The sequence below is a fragment of the Artemia sp. Qi Xiang Cuo genome, chromosome 11, assembly GCF_049724085.1.
Source record: "Artemia sp. Qi Xiang Cuo chromosome 11, ASM4972408v1, whole genome shotgun sequence".
In the NCBI taxonomy this organism is placed as follows: domain Eukaryota; kingdom Metazoa; phylum Arthropoda; class Branchiopoda; order Anostraca; family Artemiidae; genus Artemia; species Artemia sp. Qi Xiang Cuo.
Window position 1 is genome coordinate 58,365,885 of NC_142804.1, and position 24,373 is coordinate 58,390,257.

Here is a 24,373-nt window from a genome sequence, read left to right on the forward strand (position 1 = left end):
TAATGCTTGGAAATCCGGCGCCCCCTTCATAGAAATGTCCGTTACCCCACAGAAACATCCTCCCCTGCAAGATTCTCCCGAGTAATCCCCTCCTCCAGCAATCCCCTCCACCAGAAAAAAATCCTTCCTGAAAATGTCTGTATACTTCCCAATAACCAATACAATATGTAAGCAATGGGCAAAGTTCATAACTTGCAGCCCTTCCCCTGGGAACTGTGGGGGATTAAGTCATCCTAAAAGATATATTTATTAGATTTTCGACTATGCTGAACAAAAGGGCTATCTCAAAATTTTAATTGGGTGACTTTGAGAAAAAAATCAGCGTGGGAGGGGGCCCTCCATTTTTAGTTGCCCTCCATTTTTTTTGGTTACTTAAAAAGGGCACTAGAAATTTTAATTTCCGTTCCAATGAGCCCACCCAAGATATTCTAGGACCACTGGGTCAATACGATTACCCCTGAGGAAAAAAACAAAAAAAAAAACAAATAAACACGCATCCGTGATCTTTCTTCTGACAAAAAATGGAAAATTCCACATTTTTATAGATAGGAGCTTGAAACCTCTACAGTAGGGTTCTCTGATACCTTGAATATGATGGTGTGATTTTCATTAAGGTTCTATAACTTTTAGGGCGTCTTTCTCCGTTTTTTCGAAAATCAGCCAAATTTTCTCAGGTGCGTAACATTTGATGGGTACTATTAAACTTGATGAAACTTATATATTTGAAATCAGAATTAAAATCTGATTCTTTTGATGTATCTATTGGTATCAAAATACCTTTTTTAGAGTTTCGGTTACCATTGAGCCGGGTCGCTCCTTACTTACAGTTCGTTACCACGAACTGTTTGAAAACTAACAGAAATTGTTCCGTATATGAAAGGGACTGTCCCCTCCTCAACGCCTCGCTCTTTACGCTAAAGTTTAGCTCTTTCATAACTCTGTTTTTTAGAACAATAAAAAACTTTGTCGTAAATAGCGAGGTATTGAGGAGGGGACAGCCCTTTCTTATACGGAATAATTTCTATTCGTTTTAAGTTTCAATGTCACTCCTTACTTTTAGTTTAATCAAATTGTTTTTTTTGTATTTAATATATATAAAAAAGAAACTGAAGATTTCTTTCAAAACTATGAAGATGCAGCATGAGTTTTTGACTACCCAAAGTCCCTTTTGGGCGGCAGGTGTAAAAAGAAAAAAAAATATAGCATATGCTTTTTTGTGAGGACAGTATACAACTATTTTACGCCTATCCTCCCTCCCCCCCCCATCAAAAAACCCTGAAAGTACTAGCTGGATACCCCAGCTGTGAAAAAAAACAGCTTAGACTTTTCAAAATACAAAGTGTCCTACCTTTAATGAAACCCTGCTTATGTAATTTGTAATATCAGAAAGCCAGGCATATTACGACTGTCAATTCAACACCATTGCTCAAAGAGGAAAATAGGAAATGCAAGTCATTAAAGGTAACTTAAAGCGGAAAGAGTAATGAAATAAGACTCTAAGAGACCTTTTACGTCACTTTGAGGAAGTTCAGCTCAGACTGACAAATCAAATAGCAAAAAAGCTAGAAATCCAGATGTTAAGTTTTTATTTTCATTTTCTAGATAAAAAATTTCTCTTCCTATAATTTTGTTTCTTCTCTTTTTTTCTCTTCCCATTATTTTGTTTTTACTCAAGTTTTGTTTTAGCCAAGTGGTCTACACCTGTGCATAAACTTAATGCTTCCCAGGCCTACTAGCTACGTTTTCTCTTTGGGGAGAAATATTCTTGTGCATTATGATGCATTTCAAAGAATTTTATCCATCGTATTTTATAATTATGCCCGAATCCAATCATCTTGCAGGTAAGAATAGCGGCCCTAAATCTGCTTTTCCGATCTGATGCCCCTACACCCATGTGGGAAAGAATTGCTGTTGGCACTTGGATTGACCCATCTTATCAAGTCCAGCATTATGTTGTTACCAGTCTGAACTCCATTGCAACCATTGAAAATCCTACTCATCGATCATGGTTAGTATGTATTTTCATATACAGGGGCGCCAACTCATGAAAATTCATGTCGGGGGTAAAGTATTTTTGGTGTGTTATTTTATGAAGACACAAAAAAAATCAAAATTTTGGGGGTGGTGGTGGTCAGTTTTCGTGATTAAAATACATGATTTTAAATGAAAAATTGAGTGCTTGTATGATATACCCCCTGCATCTCAAGTTGTTCATGGATTGACGCACTGTAAACCGGTTTCTTTAACTAGTTTCATTCAACTTGGCATAAGAAAAGACAGAAAATTGACAGAATACTACTACTACTACTACTAATTACAACTCACCACAGCACTAACCCGCCTAAGGCCAACACAGCTACGCATCCTCCATCCCAATCTGTTCAAAGCCAACCTTTTTACATCCTCCCAGGAAGTTCCCATTTCTTTTAAATGTTTCTTTATAGATGGCAAATATATAATTTGGGCTATAAATTTGCACATTAGGGGGGGAAGTATTTGGACAGTGGGAAGTCAGATAAAAATTCTTACTTCATAATATCAGAATAATTGTAGCTAACACATTAGGCAGGCAGACCCGCTGTCATTACCCCCTCCCCTCCTAATGTCCAAATATATAGCCCAAATTTGGTTCTAAAGTATTATACTTTTATCATACTTGGGTATATTTTATTAGGATTAACCTAACTTCAATTCTTGAGATGCAGGGGGTATATCATACAAGTACCAAAAATTGTATTAAATGCCAAATTGCTTTCCCAAAAAATTAGCAGATGCGAATAGAAAAATATGTCAAATTTTCACTATTCTTGTTATTTTTCTTTCAAGTGTGAAATAGTCGGAACATCGAAACAGTGAACTTTTGTCATGATACTTTATGCTAAAAATACTCCAAAGAATCAATTTTTATATTTATGTGAACGTGATTGTGTTTAATTACTTGATATAACATTTTTTATATATATATTTAAAAAAAAGGTTTAAAAATGGTAGAAAATAAGCCTTTAACGTAAAAATTAAAATTAGAATCACAAAAGCAGCAATCAAACTGGGGAGAATTTGTAACTTAAAAGTCTTGGAACTGTATAACTTTAAACTGCATAAATTTAAACTAAGGTTGCAAATGCTCTTTAAATTAAAGCTGTATGTTATATGATTAAATTCGTGTACATTACTTTGAGTCTTGGAACTGTATTGAACTTGGAACTGTATGTAACTTTGAGTCTTGGAACTGTATTGCACATAGTTTTGCAAATACTTCTTGAATTAAAGTTGTGTGCTATGTTGTATGATCATGTATCTATATATAACTTAGCATATATCGATATATGTTTTAATAATTAACGTTAATTCTGCAAAAATAAATAAATAATAGCATTTATCCTGAAAAGAATGAATTAAGCCTAGAATCTGTATGACATATAATTTAAAATTAAGGTGACAAATACTCCTTGAATCAAACGTATATATTATATTATTGAGTTCATATTTAACAACTGTTCACATGCATTTAAAAATAAAGTTAATAATCGCAAAAAACAGCATTTAAGCTGTTTTAACATTTAAGCTGTTTAACATTTAAGCTGTTTTAATGATGTAACAACTGTTCACATGCATTTAAAAATAAAGTTAATAATCGCAAAAAACAGCATTTAAGCTGTTTTAACATTTAAGCTGTTTAACATTTAAGCTGTTTTAATGATTTAATAACTTTTCACATGCATTTAAAAATAAAGTTAATAATCGCAAAAAAACAGCATTTAAGCTGTTTTAACATTTAAGCTGTTTAACATTTAAGCTGTTTTAATGATCTAACAACTGTTCACATGCATTTAAAAATAAAGTTAATAATCGCAAAAAACAGCATTTAAGCTGTTTTAACATTTAAGCTGTTTAACATTTAAGCTGTTTTAATGATTTAACAACTTTTCACATGCATTTAAAAATAAATTTAATAATCGCAAAAAAAACAGCATTTAAGCTGTTTTAACATTTAAGCTGTTAAACATTAAAGCTGTTTTAATGATCTAACAACTGTTCACATGCATTTAAAAATAAAGTTAATAATCGCAAAAAACATCATTTAAGCTGGGAAGAATGTGTAACTAAGAGTCTTGGAACTGTGTAACAAATAATTTTGATTAAGGCTAAAAATGCTTCTTATATTAAAGGTATATATTTTATATGGATGTGCTCATATACATGTTTTTTTTGTATATGTTTAAAAGTTAATCTTTAGATCACAGAAACAGCCTGTAAGCTTGGAAGATTGTGTATCCTTAAGTCCATAGGCTCCCTGTATAACAATTAATTTGAATTAAGGCTACAAAAGTGATCCTTAAATAAAAAATATATGCTGCATTATTGTGTTCATGTATATGATTTAGTATCTGTCAATATATATTTTAAAATCAAGCTTAAAATAGCCAAAAAAATAATATTTGAGCTGGAAAGAATGTGTAACTGTAAGCATAGGAAATGTGTAAGGTATTATTTTGAATTAAGTTTACAAATCCTTGGAAAATCATAGGTATATGCTAAAGACCATATTGAATCGAGCTACTCAAAAAATCTGTAACTTTAATTCTAGGGTCTGTAACGCGTATGTAAATTATTCTTAGGTTCTTTAGCTCGTGCAGTCTCAGACGATAACAAAAATTGTAAATAAACCCTTTAATCGACTTTTTGGGAATACTTTTGCTCGGACAATGCCCGTCAAAAACTAATTTTGTTAGAGAAACAGTTTTATTTTCATCACCTATAAAAAGTATGCCTTTTCTTTTTTTCATTCCTTCATTATATTTTAAGCTGATCATCGTTTAAAATTCCATGGTCAGTGAACATAAAATATGATTGTTTGAATTGGTTACGCCAAAACTTACAGAGCTATGTATATCTTAAAAAAAAGGAAAATTCTGGAATTCATTTTTTTGATGAAAAAGACCTTCATATGCAGGTGAGCAGTATTTGGTGGCAGCGGGTACCAGATTAAAAAAAAGGAGGAGAAATTAGCAAAAAATAAAACATAATTCGTAACCCATAAAATCGTAAGCTAAATAGTATGGCACCAAACATATAAGAAGCTTTAGCTTACCTTTGAAGTTACAGTTTTTCTTTGGGAGCCAACAGACTGTTAATGTTTGCATTTAAAATCAAAATTTAAATATAAAAAACTAATTGTAAGTATTTAAATATATATATGAGTATGTAAATCTGAAAATTAATATTATCTTTTCTTTACAAATTTTGAATTCTTTTTTTAAGCTCTTCTATTTTTCTTCAGTTTGATCTTGTCAAAATTTTCAGTAGCCTTTGTAAAGAGCTGTCATATATCGTGAAACAGTTATTTTTCAGACAAAAACAAGCAATAATGAAATAAAATTTTCTTCTTTATTGGAACAATTTCTTATAAAATTCTTATGTTGAAAACAGCTCGGGGGCTTTGTACCAAGGGAACAAGGGATGTATGGCTGTTATTTGGCTATGGAGGGGTTTGCGTACCTTGCCTGCAGAATTTGAGTGTTCTAAGTGCCACAAGGAAATGGCTCTAGACCCTCTCGATAAGGGTTGCCAACTTGCACACTTTTCGTGTGAAATGCACCCGTTTTTTCATTGCACTCTTTCACACCACGGACCGGATTTGCATTCTTTTTGCCCATTACTTGCTCTTTTATGAAATGATAATAGGAAAAGTATCAAGTGAAATAAAAAACGGTACTTGACCTGACTACAGTAAAGTCAGCTATAGTTCACGACTAGTTACTTGGACCTCTTATATTCCTTTCAAATTAAAAATGGAGACAAAACTTTAACTAAACACTTGATGAAGCCAACAACAGTTCAGTTAAAGATCCAAGCAATCAAAATCACCTGCAAATTTCCAGCCGAGAATTACCTTTTAAGCTAAAAATGAATAATAGTCATTATCTAACCCATTATTTAGAGGTCCAGGGAGTGCTTCTAACTTTATTTTAAATACATTTGAAAAATTTAAAGGTAATATGTTTATTGATCGAAAGATGACTGATTATTATTTGTAAATGGCATAAGAGTGGTCAGAACAGTGAAAGGGGCTGTGCGCGTGGCGGAAGCCACGCGCGGAAATTTTTTGACTTGCACTCTTTTTTAAGTACTTGCACTCTTTTAAGTACTTGCACTCTTTTTGGCTCTGATGTGCACTCTTTTTTGGCGTCTGCAGTTGATAACCCTGATTTTTATGGGTCTAACCACCCACAAACCTTTCAATTATCTAATTGGGAAGTCAAGCAGCATACAAATATTCAAAAAGTTTCTTAGACTTCAAACTTTCTAGTATGAAGAAAGCCAGAGCAGTCTTGCCTCTTGTCAAGCCCATGCGAGTCAGTGCAACTGGCTCTAGCCACTACGCAGGATCTTATTATGACACAGATGAGGATACAGGCTATTACACCGAAGCTGGATCTTTGTTTACTGACTCATCTCCTTTGCCAATCAAGACTTTCTTGGACATTGGAGTTAAAGAGGGGCATTTCGATTTTAGTGTCTCTAAAGTAAGTCAAAGTTTCATTCGTACATCAAGGAAACAGTACTAATAAAGCGTGTATGTATGTATGGTGTTACGGATTATAATATCAATTACCAATCATTCTTTCTTGTTCTTTCCCCTCCTTATTTTCATTTGATGACTCTCCTTTAAAAAAGTACAAAAATAGATTTATGATTTTAATTTTTTTTTATCTCACTTTGTTTTGTATTATATCGCCATATTCGGTTGTGTTTTCATAATATTTTCTTCTCTCCCCATTCATTAATTGGCTTTGGCCATATCTCTTCTTTGACTTCTACTCTTTTCTGTTCCACCGATTGTCCCTCTTTTGAAAAAAGAAGCAAATTTCGCCGATTTTTACTGTTTATTTTATAGTACCTATTTTTACCTCTTATGCATTTTGTCACATTTTCTTTTTGCCTTTTATCCCTCACTTCATCTCATTTTCCCTCTTTAGGAAAAAAAAGATAATACATACATAAAGTTTTTTTCAGTCAGATTTGATTTAGTATAATAAGCAGCGACACGACTGATATGGCATTAGCGTTTCTGTTGTAAATATAATAAAACTCCTTTATAATAAAACTTATTTATTAAAATCCCTGCGTTTATACAGTGTTCTTACTATTGTCTTTTTCTTCTTTTCTCTATTGTCTCATTTTTATTTTTCTCGTATCTTTTCTTTGATCCTTTCTACTCGTTGAAAAAGGTGAAGCAAATATGCACTGATGATGAAAATCATAATACATATTCGGTTCCGTATACTAGCCAAGGAAACGACTTAAAAAACTGTTTGCGGCTTATTCCAAATTTAATAAAACCCTCCGGAAAACTTTATTACAACAAATATTCAATTCTTTTAGTTCTCACTCAAATCGAGAATCGCTGCCCCGACTGCTCTTTTTGGGACCTAAGATTAGGGTAGCTGTTTTCTAATTTTTCTAAGGCATTAAGAGTCGCGATGGCAGCTTGCTAATTCCGGTACCTTACAAAATCCAATAAATAATACAAAGGACATGATAGTATCTCCCTGTATGTAAGGAGCTCCATGGATCCATGGGAGATATGTCAAGTAATATATTGTCAGCTCTAGCAATTTTTTTATTTTGCTCCAAGAGGGGGCTCTGGGAATTGTTTTTCCTGCTTTTTGTACCTTGTAACGGATCCTTTATATAAGGTATTTTTTTTATTTTTGTGACTTTTAATTTCTGAAACTTGGGGGAAGGGGTTGGGAGTAATACATTGAAGAATATTTGTTGCCAATATTTTTATATCAATATCATTATAATGTATTACAGGGAATTACTTGGTAAAAAAAAAAAAAAAAAAAAAAAAAAAAAAAAAAAAAATGTTTTCCTACTTTAGTAACTGAGATAAATGAGCACTTGAACAAGGTCTAGCCCTTACTCATCCATCCAATCACCTAGGACAAAACAGCATATCCAACCCAATAATCCGAAAATCAAGTCCAAAATAGAGCAAAATCAGCACTAATAAGTGCAAGTCGTCATCCCAAAACCAAGCCATAGCACCTTAAATCTACAACATTTTAATATTTCCCAAGTAATCACCACATATCAGGGCTCATCAGATGAAAACTCATTACCTATATAGGTTTCGGCGCTTAAATTTCATTGCCCAGGCAAAATGAGCGCGCCATGCCATAGAATATGGCATACCCCTATGTAGTGACAACTGTGGAATACCCATGACAAAAACAAAATACCCAAAAATATAAAACTATTCAAAAAAAAAATTTCCAAGCATCCTTAAGTAACATTCACCTAGCACTAAATCAAACTAAACACATCCCAACTCTGAAAGAATATCCTTCAGCCAGTATAACTCCCATTATTTGCATAACACTAACAGTCAACCAAAACCATTTCACTTTCGCTCAATTTCTACGAATTAGTTTCCAAATATCCTACGTTATTCTTTACCTGCATGTGTCGAAACGAACCCTAAACTCCAAAAATAAACCGGAAAGAGAAAAAAAATTCATCCAACAGGCTATCTCAAAATATCATTCAAAATATCTTGATAATTTTTATTATACGTATTTAAAAGTTGATTATATTGAAAACAAATCTTTTTAAATTGCTAAGCATGTTTATTGGCGGAAAAACATCGTACGATTAGCTTATTGCTAAGTATTTTACATCTACTTTTAAAATTGATGTAATTAGTACAATTTATTGCATATCTAAATAGTTGGGAAAAATACGATGAATATGTTATATTCGAATGTATGTTACTTTTAGTAAATGGGAAATAAACTATTTCAATATTAAAATCTTCTGTTTTGTTATGTATTCAAAACAATAGTGTATTAATAGGTGCAACAATAATATCTAAATCTAGATAATGGTCATATTTGCCATTCCGATTACTCCAGCTTCAACTCTGGTGGATATATTTTATTTGAAATCTCTAAAAAATCTGCACAATTTATCACCAGAAGGTCATCTAAATATCTTTCATTATTTGAAAGCAAATATTTTATGTTACTTGGATTTTTTTCATCCATCATATAATCATGTTCTAAATAGCTTAAAAACGGGTCAGGTATAAATGGACTAGCATTACCTCCCCCCCCCCAATAGGAATTCCAATACTTTGCTTATATAGATTACCATTAAATTTTATAAAAGTATTAAATATAATAAATTCTAGTAGATCATAAATCATATTTAAGCTATAACATCTTGAACTAGTGGTACTGTTCTTGGCAAGCTGCTGTCCTGACTTAAGATACAAAAAAAATAATTGACCAACACTATTGGTCAATTATACAGGAGAACCAACACTGTTTTTACCAGTTTCCTTTTTAAAATAATTCGTTTTCAAATTATTTTTTTAATTCCCATTTTTACCCTTTCCATAAATATCTTTTGCCACTCTTCTCTTTTGCTCTTTTACTTTCTCTCACTGTAGCTAACTTTGCAAATTTACATTTACTCAATTACATTTACTTAAATTTACAAATTTACTTAGCAAAATTACATTGCTGATGAAGAATTTCGGACAAGTTGAGTGTAGTATCAAACAGTTCTTGGTAATGAACTGTAAGTAAGAAGCGATGCGGCTCAACAGTAATCAAAACTCTGAGAAACAGAGTCTTGACAACAATAGATACATTAAAAGAATCGAATTTTGATGCTGATTCAAAATAAATGAAATTCACCAAGTTTAATGTTACCCATCAAAATCTATGAGCCTGAGAAAAGTTGCCCAATTTTGAAGAAAGGGAAAACCCTCCAAAACATCCACTGATCTTAATGAAAATCACAGCATCAGATTCAGCATATCCGAGAACCCCACTGTAGAGATTTTCAAGTCCCTATTTACAAAAATGTGGAATTTTGGATTTTTTTTCTTTTTTTTTGTCGGAACAAAGATCATGGATAAGTGTTTATTTGTTGTTTTTTCTGTATATTTTTTATAGGGGATATTTTATGGAACGGTGATCCTAGAAGATCGTAAGAGGGCCCATTTGATCGGAAATCAAAAATTCTAGTGTCCTTTTTAATCAATCCTCTTTTTTCCGAATCGTTCGATCCAAATTTTGAGATAGCATTTTGTTCAGCATAGTTGAAAGATCTAATAACTATTTCTTTGAGAATGACTTGACCCTGCAGAGCCCCCGGGAGAAGGACTCCCGGTGGCTCTCGGGGGCAGCATCAGATTCAGCATATCCGAGAACCTCACTGTAGAGGTTTTCAAGTCCCTATTTACAAAAATGTGGAATTTTGGATTTTTTTCTTTTTTTTTGCGGGAACAAAGATCATGAATAAGTGTTTATTTTTTGTTTTTTCTGTATATTTTTCCTAGGGGATATTTTATGGAACGGTGGTCCTAGAAGATCGTAAGAGGGCTCATTTGATCGGAAATCAAAAGTTCTAGTGTCCTTTTTAATGAATCCTCTTTTCTATGAACCGTTCGATCAAAATTTTGATATTGCCATTCTGTTGAGCATAGTTGAAAGATCTAATAACTATGCCTTTGAGGATGACTTGGCCCTCCACAGCCCCCAGGAGAAGGGCTGCAAGCTATGAACTTTTCCCATTGTTTACATTAATTTATAAAATCTTTTTCCCCAAGACAGGTTTTTTAAGAAAAAGTAAAGTCAAGTAAAATGAGTAGGGCTGATAACCCCTATGCCTTCTCAAGACCAGAAAAAAATTTGCGCTTTACTGAAAAAACAAACAAACAGATGACCGTGGATTGTGAGTTAAATTGACATATACTGACATTTCTTCGTTAAGGTTTTGATGTTCTGGTCTTGAGAAGGCATAGGGGTTATATAATATCGAGGATGACGACCTCCCCCCCACAAAAAAAACCCTCAGGGTAAGGGCTGTAAGTTTTGCCCTAGGGGCATTTAAGGCTCATATAAAAAGGGCTATCGTGAAAAGTCTGGAATGGGCTCTTTCGATTGCTAGTCAGAAGTTTTAGTGCCCGTTTTGAGATTAAGTGTGATCGGATGGTGGATTCCCCCCACCCCGCACACACGCCTTGTAGTCTCCCGAGATGCATCTGATAGGAATTTTGAGATGGCCTTTCGTTGTCGTATAAGCTTCAAGAAAGGGCTTATTCGATTGGAAATTGAAAGGACTAGTGCTCTTTTTAATAGTCGAAAGTGATTGGAGGGTAACTAACCCCCCTCCCACGCCCACCATTTTCTCAAACACATTCAATAAAATTTTTTAGATAGCCATATTGTTCAGTGTTGTTGAAAGGTCCGGAAATTATGTCTTTCAGGATGACAACCCCTTTACAGACCTCAGGGCAAGGGTTGTAAGTTATGCCCTGGGGGCAAACAAGGTATATATAGAAAGTTTGATAGTATAAACTTCGGAAAGGGGCATTGGATTGGTATTCAAAAGTTCTAGTTCCCTTTTTAAGATTCGTAGTGATCGGAGGAGGATACCCCCCCCACCTCGTATTTTTCCGAAATGCATGTGATTTTAATTTTGATATGGCCATTTGTTGCCGGAGAATTTTCAAAAACAGCTCATTTGATATGAAATTCAAAAGGCCAGTGCCCTTTTTAATATTCGAAAGTAATTGGAGGGCAACTAACCCCCTTCCCTCGCCCACAATTTTCCCAAGCCCAACCAATAAAAATTTTAAGATAGCCATTTTCTTCAACGTAATTGAGAGGCCAGAAAATTATGTCTTTGAGGATGACAACCCCCCACCACCCTCCACAGCCCTCAGGGCAAGGTAAGTTATGCCCTGAGGGCATGTAAGGTATATATAGAAAGGGTGATCGTATAAACTTCGAAGGGGGCTCGTTGGATTGGTAATCAGAAGTTCCAGTGCCCTTTTTAAGGTTCAAAGTGATCGGAGGGTGGATAACCCCCCCCCCTCCAAATATCGTATTTTCCCGTAATGCATTTGATAGAAATTTTGAGATGGCCATTTGTTGTCGTAGAAACTTCGAAAAAGGCTCATTCGATTGGTAATTGAAAGTACTAGCGCCATTTTTATTAGTCAAAAGTGATAGGAGGGCAACAAGCCCATCCCCAACGCCCATCAATTCCCAAAACACATCTAGTCAAAATTTTGAGATAGCCATTTTGTTAAGTGTAGTTGAAAGGTCTGGAAATTATGTTTTTGACAACCTCCATATCTTCTCAAGATCAGAGCATAATTTGCACTTCACTGAAAAAAAAATGGATGTGGATTGTCAGTTTAGTATACATATACTAATATATGTTTCTTAAAGTTTTAATAATTTTTAATTGATTAAGGTAAAAAAAGTTACAACATTTAAAACGTATTTTTGTTTATTTAAATCATACAATAAATAACCGAATCAAACTCAAAACGAGCAAAAATTAACACGAGTAGGGCTGATAACCCCCATGCCATCTCAAGACCAGAACATAATTTCCACTTTACTGAAAAGAAAATATGTTTAAAATGTTTTTACTAGATTTATGAAGGGGGAAGTCCTCCCCCTTGCACTCCAATTACAGCGCGAGTGTTTGGTGCCCTTTTTAAGAGTAACAAGAGATTGGAGGGCAATCAGTCCGTCTCTCAAGCCAATTCATTTCTCAAACGCATCCAGTTAAAATTATGAGACAGCCATTTTGTTCAGCAAAGTAGAACGGTCCAGCAACTGCCCTTAGGTATATTAGGCATGTCAACCCCCCACAATTATGCAATTGGCCCATTATGCTTTAAAACTAAATATTACTTTAAAAATAAATCAAAAGGCATTACGTTAAATGGTTGCCATTAAGACACCTCAGCAATATATATCGAGAACGACTAGGGGTATTAAGTTGAAACTTTTGGGGATACTACTGTTACTACTTCTGCTCTTACAATTTAAATAAATAAAAAGAGTGTAAGTGTATCCGGGTTGTCAAAGAGCATACATAGAATGTTTTGGGAATGATATCAAGTTTTATTTTTTCAGGTCAACTTCAGAAGCTGTAAAATTAAATTAAAACATACAGCATGTCTCAGGATTAAAAATTATTGAAAAATTTTCTCAAACATACAAATAGCAACCTATGCTACTATGCTATAGCTAACCTATAGCTATTATGGATTCTTATAGAAGAAAACTGAAAAGATATACAATATTTTCTTTTCCATTAAAAAGACTATGTCAATAAGAAACAAACAGAAATAAATTTAAAAAAAAATTCCGCAAGACAAGTTTTTCAAAGAAAGGTAAAGAGCTCCAGTAAGCCAAGAATGAGCAAGAATAAAGTCAAATAATCTCCCAAGCTTAAAAATATCATAAATCGCTATCAATAAATAAATGAAACTCAAAACGAAAAGAATATATAAAATATAATTTCCGGATCTTTCAACTACGTTGAACAATTGGCTATCTCAAAATTTTGATTGAATGTGTTTGGGGAAACGGTGGGCGTGCGAGGGGGGTAAGTTGCCCTCCAATCACTTTCGACTATTAAAAAGAGGCACTAGCCCTTTCAATTTCCAATCGAATGAGCACTTTTAGAAGTTTTTACGTTAACTCCTTCGATACCAAGTGCCCTGGTCTAAAACAAAAAATCAAATAAAATAAAATAAATAATACATTGTGCCCACATCACTCTGCAATTAGGCGGCACTATTGCGCTGTCTATGATATAGTATTGGTTATTGGTATGTATACAGCTATTCTGGAGGGGGATTTTTCTGGCAGTGGGGATAATTCATGTACGGTGAACCAAAATCAAAACCTGCATTAATTCAAAAACGTTCGAAAATTAAATAAAAAAAATAAAGTTTTTTTAACTGAAAGTAAGGAGCAACATTAAAACTTAAAACGAACAGAAATTATTCCGTATATGAAAGGGGCTGTCTCCTCCTCAATGCCTTGCTCTTTAAGCTAAAGTTAGACTCTTTCTCACATCGCTATTTTTTTAAAAACAATAAAAACTTTAGCGTAAAGAGCGAGGCGTTGAGGAGGGGACAGCCCCTTTTATATACGGAATTTCTGTTCGTTTTAAGTTTTAATGTCGCTCCTTACTTTCAGTTAAAAAAAACTTGTTTTTTTTTATTTAATATGAGCTAAGAGACGATGATCTCTTTAAAACAAGTGACAAATAACACAAAGTTTTCATCTTGCTTTATAATACCCAATTTATATGCCTTCACCCCATACCCCCTTTGTATTTTGTCGTCCCTTCTTTTTCCCAAAACCCCCTCTCACTTATACTTATTGAATCGATTTTAAGAAAAGAAGCAAAAATATATTGATGATTGATTTGATCATATTCAGTTCTGAATTGCTAACACAGAAGATGACTGAAAAATAAAACAAGAACCGTATTCTTAATTTATGAAACATGCGAAGAAACTTTTTTTTAACTCGTACAATTTTAGAAAATGTTATAATAATCAATTTTGACTAATAATATAATACCCAATTTTGCATACCTTTCCTCGTATCGAATTTGGGTCTTGTCGACTTTTTTTCTCCATTTAACCCACCTTCAGTGTAAATTATTGACTGTTTTGAATAACGAAGCAAAACCAGATCAATGGTAATTATTTCAGCTACTTCAGACTAATAGAATCAGAATATAATGACGAAGGTTATAAGTTTTATTCTTAATCTATGAAACCTGCGATGAAATTGTTTTAAGTCGTCAAATTCTAAAAAGTGTTTATTATACCCAACTTACCCAATATTAAACTACCTAATAAAACCCAATTTTACATACATTTTCCTCATATCTCATTTGTGTCTGGTCGACTTTTTTACTCCATTTAACCAACCTGCCGTATAACTTATTGACTCTGTTTCGAAAAACGAAACGAAAACCTATCAATGATGATTATTTCAACTACTTCAGAATAATAGACTCAGAAGATAGTGATAAAAGTTATAAGTTTTATTCCCAATCTAGAAAACCTGCTTAGAAACTTTCTTATAAAGCCTTCTTTTTGAAGTCATCAATTTTTATAGTGATATAAAAAATATCACTATAGTGATATATAGTGATATAATACCTGACTTTTCATTTTGCCTTCTTCATCTTCACTTTTCATCTTTTTTCGTCTTCTTCGTCTTTTGTTTTTAGCTATGTTGCTGGTCCATCTTTTAATTGTTTTTTTTTTAAGAAAAAATATTTTAATACTGAAAATTTTGTTCTAACATTTTCAGTTCAGCCTGATGGGCGAGGAGACAACTGAAAAGAGTATCAGCAGTTTGATCCCAAATCTAATGAAATCTTCTGACAAAACATCAACTCATTCTGAATTAAGAGAGCTGAGAGATTTCTTAGATATCGAAAAAAGAAGTATCAGAAAAAGTCCAGTTGGAGTATTCCACGTGAAACTGATGGAAGGACTTGAGCGCATGTGGCCACTTAGAACTGACATGTTTAGCAAGCTTTCAAGCCGTAAGTATTGCATATTTACTTAATTGGCGAGAATTTTTTTAATAATTATTTATTCTAGTAATTACCTATATTTCTTAATTAAGAAAAAAAGAAATAATAAAACAAGGAATATATTTGGCTAAGACCAAAACCTTAGAATTATATAACCAATACTGTTATTCTAATGGACTTGTTTGCATCTTTTTCTTATTGACAGAGTAAGCATTATATAACTTTTATGTGTATTTAACTTCTGTTTCATGGTGTATATGCTACCCATGCAAAGTTCATAGAGAGAGAGAGAAGGATTTATTGAAAAAAAAACATATCAACAAAAAATTATTGTTGCCTCCCCTAAAAAGCAAAGCTTGTCCGTGGGGGAGGTAGAGAAAACAATATCCTTAAAACAAAGAATACTTGGCCACCGACACCACTAATACCATCACACTAAACAATAAATACAAAATAATATCATATATTATACTTCCTCTGGGAACATCATATCAACAAAACCCCCACAATAAATAAATCAATTAATCAGTCAAAACTCATATTCAGCAAAAAGCAGTTCCTTAATGATTTTTATAAAAATATTGGGGTCACCAATAGTCTTAATATCACTATTCAAACTATTCAATTTCCGCGTACCTCTATAAAAAACAGAAAAACATGAACGGTAAGATATACCTCTAGGTACACAGAGGTCCGCGCTACCCCTTGTATCATGAGAATGAACAGTAGACCTAATGGACAATAAATCACCAAAACAACGAGACTGAACATCCTGCTGCAGTCCAAAAATAAACCACAATATATAAAACTCACGAAGGCCTGCAGCCGGCAAAATTTTTAAAGTTGGGTAAATTTCTCTAACAGACATACGTGGAGATATACCGGCTAAAATTCTTACTGCATGATTTTGTAGAACTCTTATTGGTTTTAAGGTAGAAGAAAAAGTAGAGAGCCAAATACTTGAACAATAAAGTATATACGGGTGTATTAAAGAAAAATAAAGATGGCGAAAGACAGACTTGGGAAAACAATGTTGGAGTTTCTTCATTATACCAAGATTTCTTGCCAGAATTTTGCTAGTTAAAGTAACATGTTCCTTAAAAGATACAGTTTCATCTATTACAATCCCAAGGTATTTAAAAGACGCAGTCCGTTTTATAACGCCATTGGGCATATCTAATTCCTTGATCTATGGGTAAAAGTTTGATGATCGCGAGAAAATAATAAAGTTAGACTTAGCCATGTTAATCCTTAATTTATTTACCCTCAGCCATGCTATAATTCTATTAACTGATTCCTTCATGGAAATCTGCAGCAGCTCCGCTGTCTTAGCTGTGCTAATGGCTGTTGTGTCATCAGCAAAAAGTGAAACTGTTTCATTAGTTGGGTTTGCCGTTAGTTCATTTATTCTATAGCAAAAATTATTTAGACAATTTGGTAAATCATTAATAAATATCAAGAATAATATAGGACGGAGAACTGATCCTTGCGGAACACCTATTTCAATACGCTTTTTTTCGGAAGAAGTATCATTTAGTTGGACATACTGATAACGATTACTTAAAAAAATTCTTAGAAAATTTAATGATTTACCCATCAAACCATACACCTCACACTTCTTAAGTAGAAGTTCATGATCCACAGTATCGAAAGCTTTCATCAGATCTAAAAATATAGCACCTATTTTGCAACCTTTATCTAATACATCATTAATAATAGTTGTCAAATAAATCATTGCCTGTTCCGTTGTCCTTTCTCTACGGAACCCAAATTGTGTCTCTACCAGTAACTTATGATCCTCCAAAAAACTCATCATTCTAATACTAAAACACTTCTCTAAAACACGGGAAATAATGGGTAAAATAGATATCGGTCTATAGTTTCCTGGGTCATTTTGAATACCACCCTTATGAATTGGGGTTACACGGGAAACTTTAAAACAGTCTGGGAATTTTCCTTGACGAAAACACTCATTAATTAACCCACATAAGACTTCAGCTATAACAGGAAAAATACATTTAAGTGTTTTTAGAGTAATATGATCACTACCAGATGAATTCCTACGCAACCCATAAATATTTTTTTTAATTTCATCAACTGTTAGAAGTCTAAGGTGAAGAGATACATCAATCGGGTCCCTCAGTAAGGACTCGGGCGTTGGGTCCCCACTATCAGGCACAACTGACATAGCTAAATTCAGACCAATATTCAAAAAATAACTCTGAAATTCATTGAATATGTCCTTTTCAGAATTCAAAGTCTTTCCCATTAAACTAACTAATTCATCAGGTACACTATTTATTTTTAATCCAATTACTTCTTTTATTAGTCCCCCGGTTTTCTTAGGGCATCCTTCGACCTCCTTAAACTTTTTCTCAAAATAATTCTTTTTTTCATTTCTTAAAATTGTATTCAACCTATTTCGATAAATTTTATATAATTGCTTATTTTCTTGTGTCGGGTTAATTATTTGAGCTCTAAACAATTTATCTCTTACATTTATTTGCTTCAAAATCACAGGACCAATCTCAGGTTTTTTACTTGAGTGCTTTCTATTAAACGGTTTCAATATGACTACTTGACTTATCAAACTCTGCAACTTTTCATAAAATAAAACAAACTTTGAATTTGCGTCCTGAACTTCGCCTAGAACATCGTACCAATCCACCTTTTCTATATCATTTTAAGTTTTACCATCGCACTTTTACTGATCACTGGAATCCTTGATTTTTTGCCTTTGACCACCTTCGTCACAGTTCTAAAGCTAGCTGTAACTCCAAAGTGGTCAGATACATTGTTAGAAAGGATGTTATCCAGAAGCTTAGCTGATGTTCCCGTAATTCTTGTAGGGATATTTATACAAGGATGAAACCCATTAGATAAACTTCTATTAATAAATTCAGTGCTAGCAGATGACTGATCAATAAGGTCAATATTAAAATCCCCCATAATAAAACATTGCATAGAGTTAATCGGAAGTTTCATTAATTGTTCTTCAAATAGGTCCATAAAGTCTTGGAGCAAGCTCTGTGGAGGTCTATATACTACAACAATACAAAAATTCAAATTCTCTCTAGTTATATGTAAAACAAAACACTCGCAAACTTTCTCTCTATATATTGTAAGATCTTCTCTTATTGAAACCTTATAATAAGCCTGAATGTAAGCTGGTAGGCCTCCATGTTGGTAATACTCGTGAGTCCTTACATATAAATTATACCCAGGGATATGTAGTAATTGCGAGTTATTATCATTTAACCACGTTTCAGTTAAAGCGATTACCTGAAAGACATTAGTATTTATTAATTCCGATAAAAAATTATGCGCAGAATTCAATCCCTGACAATTCAAATGAAAAATGTTAAGGCTAAAATGGCCCCTATCACAATACAAGGGTAGTGCTTCTTCTTTAAAAATATACCTTGATGGTTCATTTGTGAAAATCTCAGTGGCATTAATATCTAAATTTCTATTTATCCTTTGATTAAACTGGCTGGAAAAATCAACCCTTCGACTTTCAAGTTGCAGGACATTACTGTTCCCAGGAGGGAAAACGATATCTCTAACCATCATCAATAAAAGTTAATGTATGTGACGGTAGAGGGTGGCGGTGGCGAAAAAAATCATTATCTACTAAACATATACCTAGACCTAGATAAATAAAAAAAAAATCAAAAAATATATTCCGGCAAAGCGGACATACAATTTAAAAAAGCACATTATTGCAAGCTTCATGGCACAAAGCAAAACCATTCAAAAAGACATCAGCCCACTACTACCCACTCAAAATAATTTCACATTAACAAACATTTTAAATTATTTACTCAAAAATAAAAATTAACATTAACCCAAACATTTCAAATTCATCACTATCAACTTTTCCATATCTATTTGATTAAACCAAGCAAAAAAAAAAAGATAATTAATCAATAAGTAAACTAAACACATTCAATAGAACACTCATTTTTTAGCACCTCTGGAAACTGTGGAGGGAAGAGGTTTATTTGCTAGTTCCTCAATCTATTCATCACACATAAACTTCACTTTCGTACCACCCGGACGTTCAAACTGAAGATATGGTGGAACTGTGTTTGATACCCATGAAATGATACCCATCGTTTTAAGACACAATTTTTTTTCATATAGCTTTTTTCTTGCCTCTCTCACAGAAAATGGGGCATCATCACTCACATAAATGTTTCCCTGGTTTGCTATATTTCTTCCTTTAAGCTTCTTCCCATTTTTAAGGATTTCAATCTTGTTTCCACGGTTTTTTACATTAGCCTTAAAATATTTCTTATCCTTTTTTATTGCAACAACTGAAAAATGGGGTATCACTGGTAAATTTAGTCCATCCGTACATATCTCGGTAAACATATGTTTGGCTTGATCTTCATCCTCACAGACTGCATTCCATACAACCAAATTATTTTCGTTAGGCTGATACTCTGCAGCCATAAGCCTATCAGAAATACATAGGGTCTTTTCTTTAAAATATTTAACTTCTGACTGCAGGTTAAAATTATCATTTTTCAACAAAGAAATGTCATTTTCTACAGCATTTGTACAAGACTTAATCCCGGAGAATTCAGACCTTAAGGCTAATTGCTCTGATTCAATTGCTTTTATTCTATTTTCTACTACAATGAATCGCTGTTCAATTGATTGGACTGAGCTATGAGTTTCACGCATAATGTTCATCATCTTTGCAATTTCCTCTGATAGGGTCATTAACGAAACCTGAGTTGTCACTGGCTTCCGAGTATCCGGATTTCCTGACGTATTTGGGGTACTTGTGGCAATATCCTCGCTAGAATCAATATCTGGACGACTCCTTTTATTTTTTTTTTCTTGCCCATCTTAACTTAGTAATAGCTAAAATTGACTTACTGGCAAAAGAAGAAGCCACCAGTCCTAAATCAGTCCTTTTTCCCCACTGCACTATTCCTTTAATCTCATATCACGAATAATTTGAGCCTTAAATCACTTTGGAGGAATAACAGCTGATCATTTCCGTTGTTGAGTTTCTATTCCTTTAATCTCATATGACGAATAATTTGAGCCTTAAATCACTTTGGGGGAATAACAGCTAATGATTTCGACTGTTGAGTTTTATTTAGGAAAAGGCTTGTATTTTCAGATTGTCTATTAGAAAATTGTGAAAAGTTTTCGTTATATCACAGCATACAGACAATTTAGCATTAATCAATCGTCATTCGTTACATTTAGTGATTCATAAAACAAGTGATATCAAGCACTACGGTCTTAACTGGTTGAGCAATGAATTATGACTGAAAATCTTAAATATCACAGGAGTAAGATTATTTGTTTACTTTATTCAATAATTTCCTTTCTAAAAAATCTGAAGGACTCTTAAAATAAGTAAATACTTAAGTTTCTGGCCGGTTGGTATCTGGCCGACTTTCGGCCTCCTTTTACCTTCAATAAATTATATATAAAATAATTGTCTGATGCCATTTGAAACAAGGTGTCCCGTGCCCCCTTTCTACTAAAAAGTCGGGGTGGAGGAAGGGATTTGGTGGGGGTATGAGAGTCCATATTGGTTCTGAAGATATACAGATTTTTAATCCATCACCCGATTCTCATTTTTAATGTCATTGTATCCATTGGCTCAAAACAAGCTGACCTTTGGGAGCCAAATAACAGCTAGCAGTCCCGGTTAAAAGGGAGTATAGTACGAAGAAAAATAATTTCCTTTCTAAAATACCTGAAGGACTCTAAAATAAGTTTTCTCTAGTATTTAAGACAATATATTCTGGTGAGCAAGTCATCAGGGTGAGTTTCAGCCCCTGAAAAACTCCTGCCCGCAGCCATTAGTGCTATTACTGAAGTCACTATGGACACAGAAATATGCCTTAGCCAGTAGCCATGTAGGGGACTTTATTGTTAGTTTTTCGTAAATCATCAGCGGTAGATTATTTATTTTCTTTTTCCAGAATAAAGGACTCAGTCCTATCTTCCTGTGCAGGTTTTTTCTCCTTAATATGGGTTTGCTTATCGAACCCTTTTAACCTCCTGAGGATGTTTCGTATTTTGATTGTTGATATTTCATCAACACAGGAATAAAATCTTGTGTAATCTATATGAAAACACTAGAATAGATGAAAATAGCAATAAGTAATTTAAACAGTTCGTGGTAACAAACTGTAAAGACCGATATGGCTCAATAGCAATCGAAACTCTAAGAAACAAAGCATTGATCACAATAGACGCATCAAAAGAATCGAATTTCGATGGTTATTCAAAATTCATCAAGTTTAATGTTACCCATCAAAAGCTACAAGCCTGAGAAAACTTGCCCAAATTTCGAAAAAGGGGAGAAAAGACCCCCAAAACATCAATTGATCTTAATGAAAATCACATCAACAGATTCAGCCTATTAGACAAACTTACTGTAGAGGTTTGAAGCTTGTATATAAATTAAATAAAAAAAACAAGTTTTTTAAACTGAAAGTAAGGAGCGACATTAAAACAGAAACCCACCCGAAATGAGGCTGTATAGGACCGGGGCTGTCCGCTCCTCAACGCCGTGCTCTTTACGCTAAATTTTTTTTTTGTTTTAAAAAATTAATTTGTGAGACAGAGTCAAACTTTAGCGTAAAGAGCGAGGCGTTGAGGAGGGGACAGCCCCTTTCATATACGGAATAATTTCTGTTCGTTTTAAGTTTTAATGTCGCTCCTTACTTTCAGTTTAAAAAACTTGTTTTTTTACTTAATTTCTGATCGTTTTTTAGTTAATGCAGCTTTTATTTGCATAAAAATTTTACTTTTCTTTTGCTAAATGGATGTCTTTACAAATTAACTTACGTAACTAACTTCTATATTCGTATATTTTTCTTCTGGCAAAAAATACAAAGTTGCAGATTTTTGCAGATATGAGCTTGAAACCTATGTAATAGGGTTTTCTGATACGCTGAATTCTGACGGTGTGATTTTCATTAAAATTCTTTCACTTGTAGGGGATGTTTCCCCCCTCTTTAAAAAATCGAGTAGATTTTCTCAGGCCTGTAGCCTTTGATGAGTTATACTAAACTTAATAAAATTTATATATTTAGGATCAGCATTATAAACACATTCTTTTGATACATTTATTGACATCAAAATTCCGTTTTTAAAAGTTTTGATTACTATTGAGCCGTATCACTTGTTTTTTTATTGTTTTTTCATTATGCATGTTATTACGTATATGAGGGGGTTCTCCCCTTATTCAATACCACTCTCTTTACATTAAAAGTACAAAAAAAATATGATTCACAAACCCCTGAATAACAAAGGCCGTTTAATTAGAAGAGATAGCTCTTTTTAAAGCACTAAAAAAAACTTTAGCGTAAAGTGCGAGGTTTTGACTTGGGGGAGAACCCCCTCACATACGTTATAATTTCTGTTAGTTTTAAGTTCTAATATTCCTTCTTACATTTCAGTTGAAAAAACTTGTTTTTTTTATTTAATTTCTGATCGTCTCATGATCTATTTAATTTCTAATGCTTGGAAATCCGGCGCACCCATCCTAGAAATTTCCCTTACCCCAAATAAACATCATCCACGGAAATATTCTCCAGAGTAACCCCCTGCTCTAGCCCCCCCCCCCCAGAAAAAATCCTTCCTGAAAATGGTTGTATACTTCCCAATAACCAATAAATAATGCTGGCAAGTCCGGCGCCCCCTTCATGGCAATTTCCCTTCCCCCATGAAAACTTCCATCATGAACAGATCATCCAACATAACCACCGACCCACCCTTACCTCCCACTACCAGAAAAAAAACCACCAGAAAACTTCAGTATACATCCCAAAAACCAAAACAATATGTTAACATTTGGTAAAGTTCATAACTTTTAGCCCTCCCTCTGGGAACTTCGGGGGATTAAGTCATCCTAAAAGACATATTTTCGACCATGCTGAACAAAATGGCTATCTCAAAATTTTGATCGGGTGACTTTGGGAAAAAAATAAGCGTGGGAGGGGGCCTAGTTGCCCTCCATTTTTTTTGGTCACTTAAAAAGGGAACTAGAACTTTTAATTTCCGTTCCAATGAGCACTCTCACTATATTCTAGGACCCCTGGGTCGATGCGATCACCCCTGGGAAAAAAAAAAAAAAACAAAAAAACAGACAACCGTGATCTTTATTCTTGCAAAAAAATTTAAAGGTTCACATTTTTGCAGATAGGTGCTTGAAACCTCCAAAGTAGGGTTCTCTGATACGTTTAATATGATGGGGTGATTTTCATTAAGGCTCTATAACTTTTGGGGGGTCTTTCCCCCTTTTTTCGAAAATCAGCCAAATATTCTCAGGAACCTAACTTTTGATGGGTCGCACTAAACTTGATGAAATATATATCTTTGAAATCAGTATAGAAATCTGATTATTTTTATGTATCTATTGGTATCAAAAACCCGTTTTCTAGAGTTTCGGTTACCATTGAGCCGGGTCGCTACTTACTTACAGTTCGTTACCACGAACTGTTTGATTAACTAAAAAAAACAGGTTTTTTTTTAACTGAAAGTAAGCAGCGACATTAAAACTTAAAACGAACAGAAATTATTCCGTATATGAAAGGGGCTGACCCTTTCTCAACGCCTCGCTCTTTACGCTAAAGTTTGACTTTCTCACAACTCTTATTTTTTTAAACAATGAAAAACTTTAGGGTAAAGAGCGAGGCGTTGAGGAGGGGACAGCCCCTTTCATATACGGAATAATTTCTGTTCATTTTAGGTTTTAATGTCGCTCCTTACTTTCAGTTAAAAAAATGGCTTTTTTTAGTTCATTTCTGAACGTTTTTGAATTAATGCAGCTTTGATTTTGGCTCACCGTACATGAATAATTAAAAGAAAATTTGCATATTAATTTTCCCTTTTTTGGCTAATTGGCTTTCTCGAAATTTTGTTATGACGTAACTTACGAATTAACTTACGTAACGAATTTCTATATTCGTATGTTTTTATTACGTATATTAGGGAG

General features: G+C 33.7%; 1 protein-coding gene across 1 annotated transcript in view; it reads left to right on the forward strand.

The window, feature by feature from the left end:
- LOC148947173 (vitellogenin-like) overlaps positions 1-24,373 on the forward strand; it is a 117,366-nt gene that overhangs the window by 51,902 nt on the left and 41,091 nt on the right. Inside the window, exons 15-17 of the mRNA XM_089096914.1 lie at positions 1,842-2,008; positions 6,311-6,527; positions 15,165-15,402. Of these exons, the coding sequence (XP_088953040.1) occupies positions 1,842-2,008; positions 6,311-6,527; positions 15,165-15,402 (622 nt within the window). The remainder of the gene's footprint in view (positions 1-1,841; positions 2,009-6,310; positions 6,528-15,164; positions 15,403-24,373) is intronic.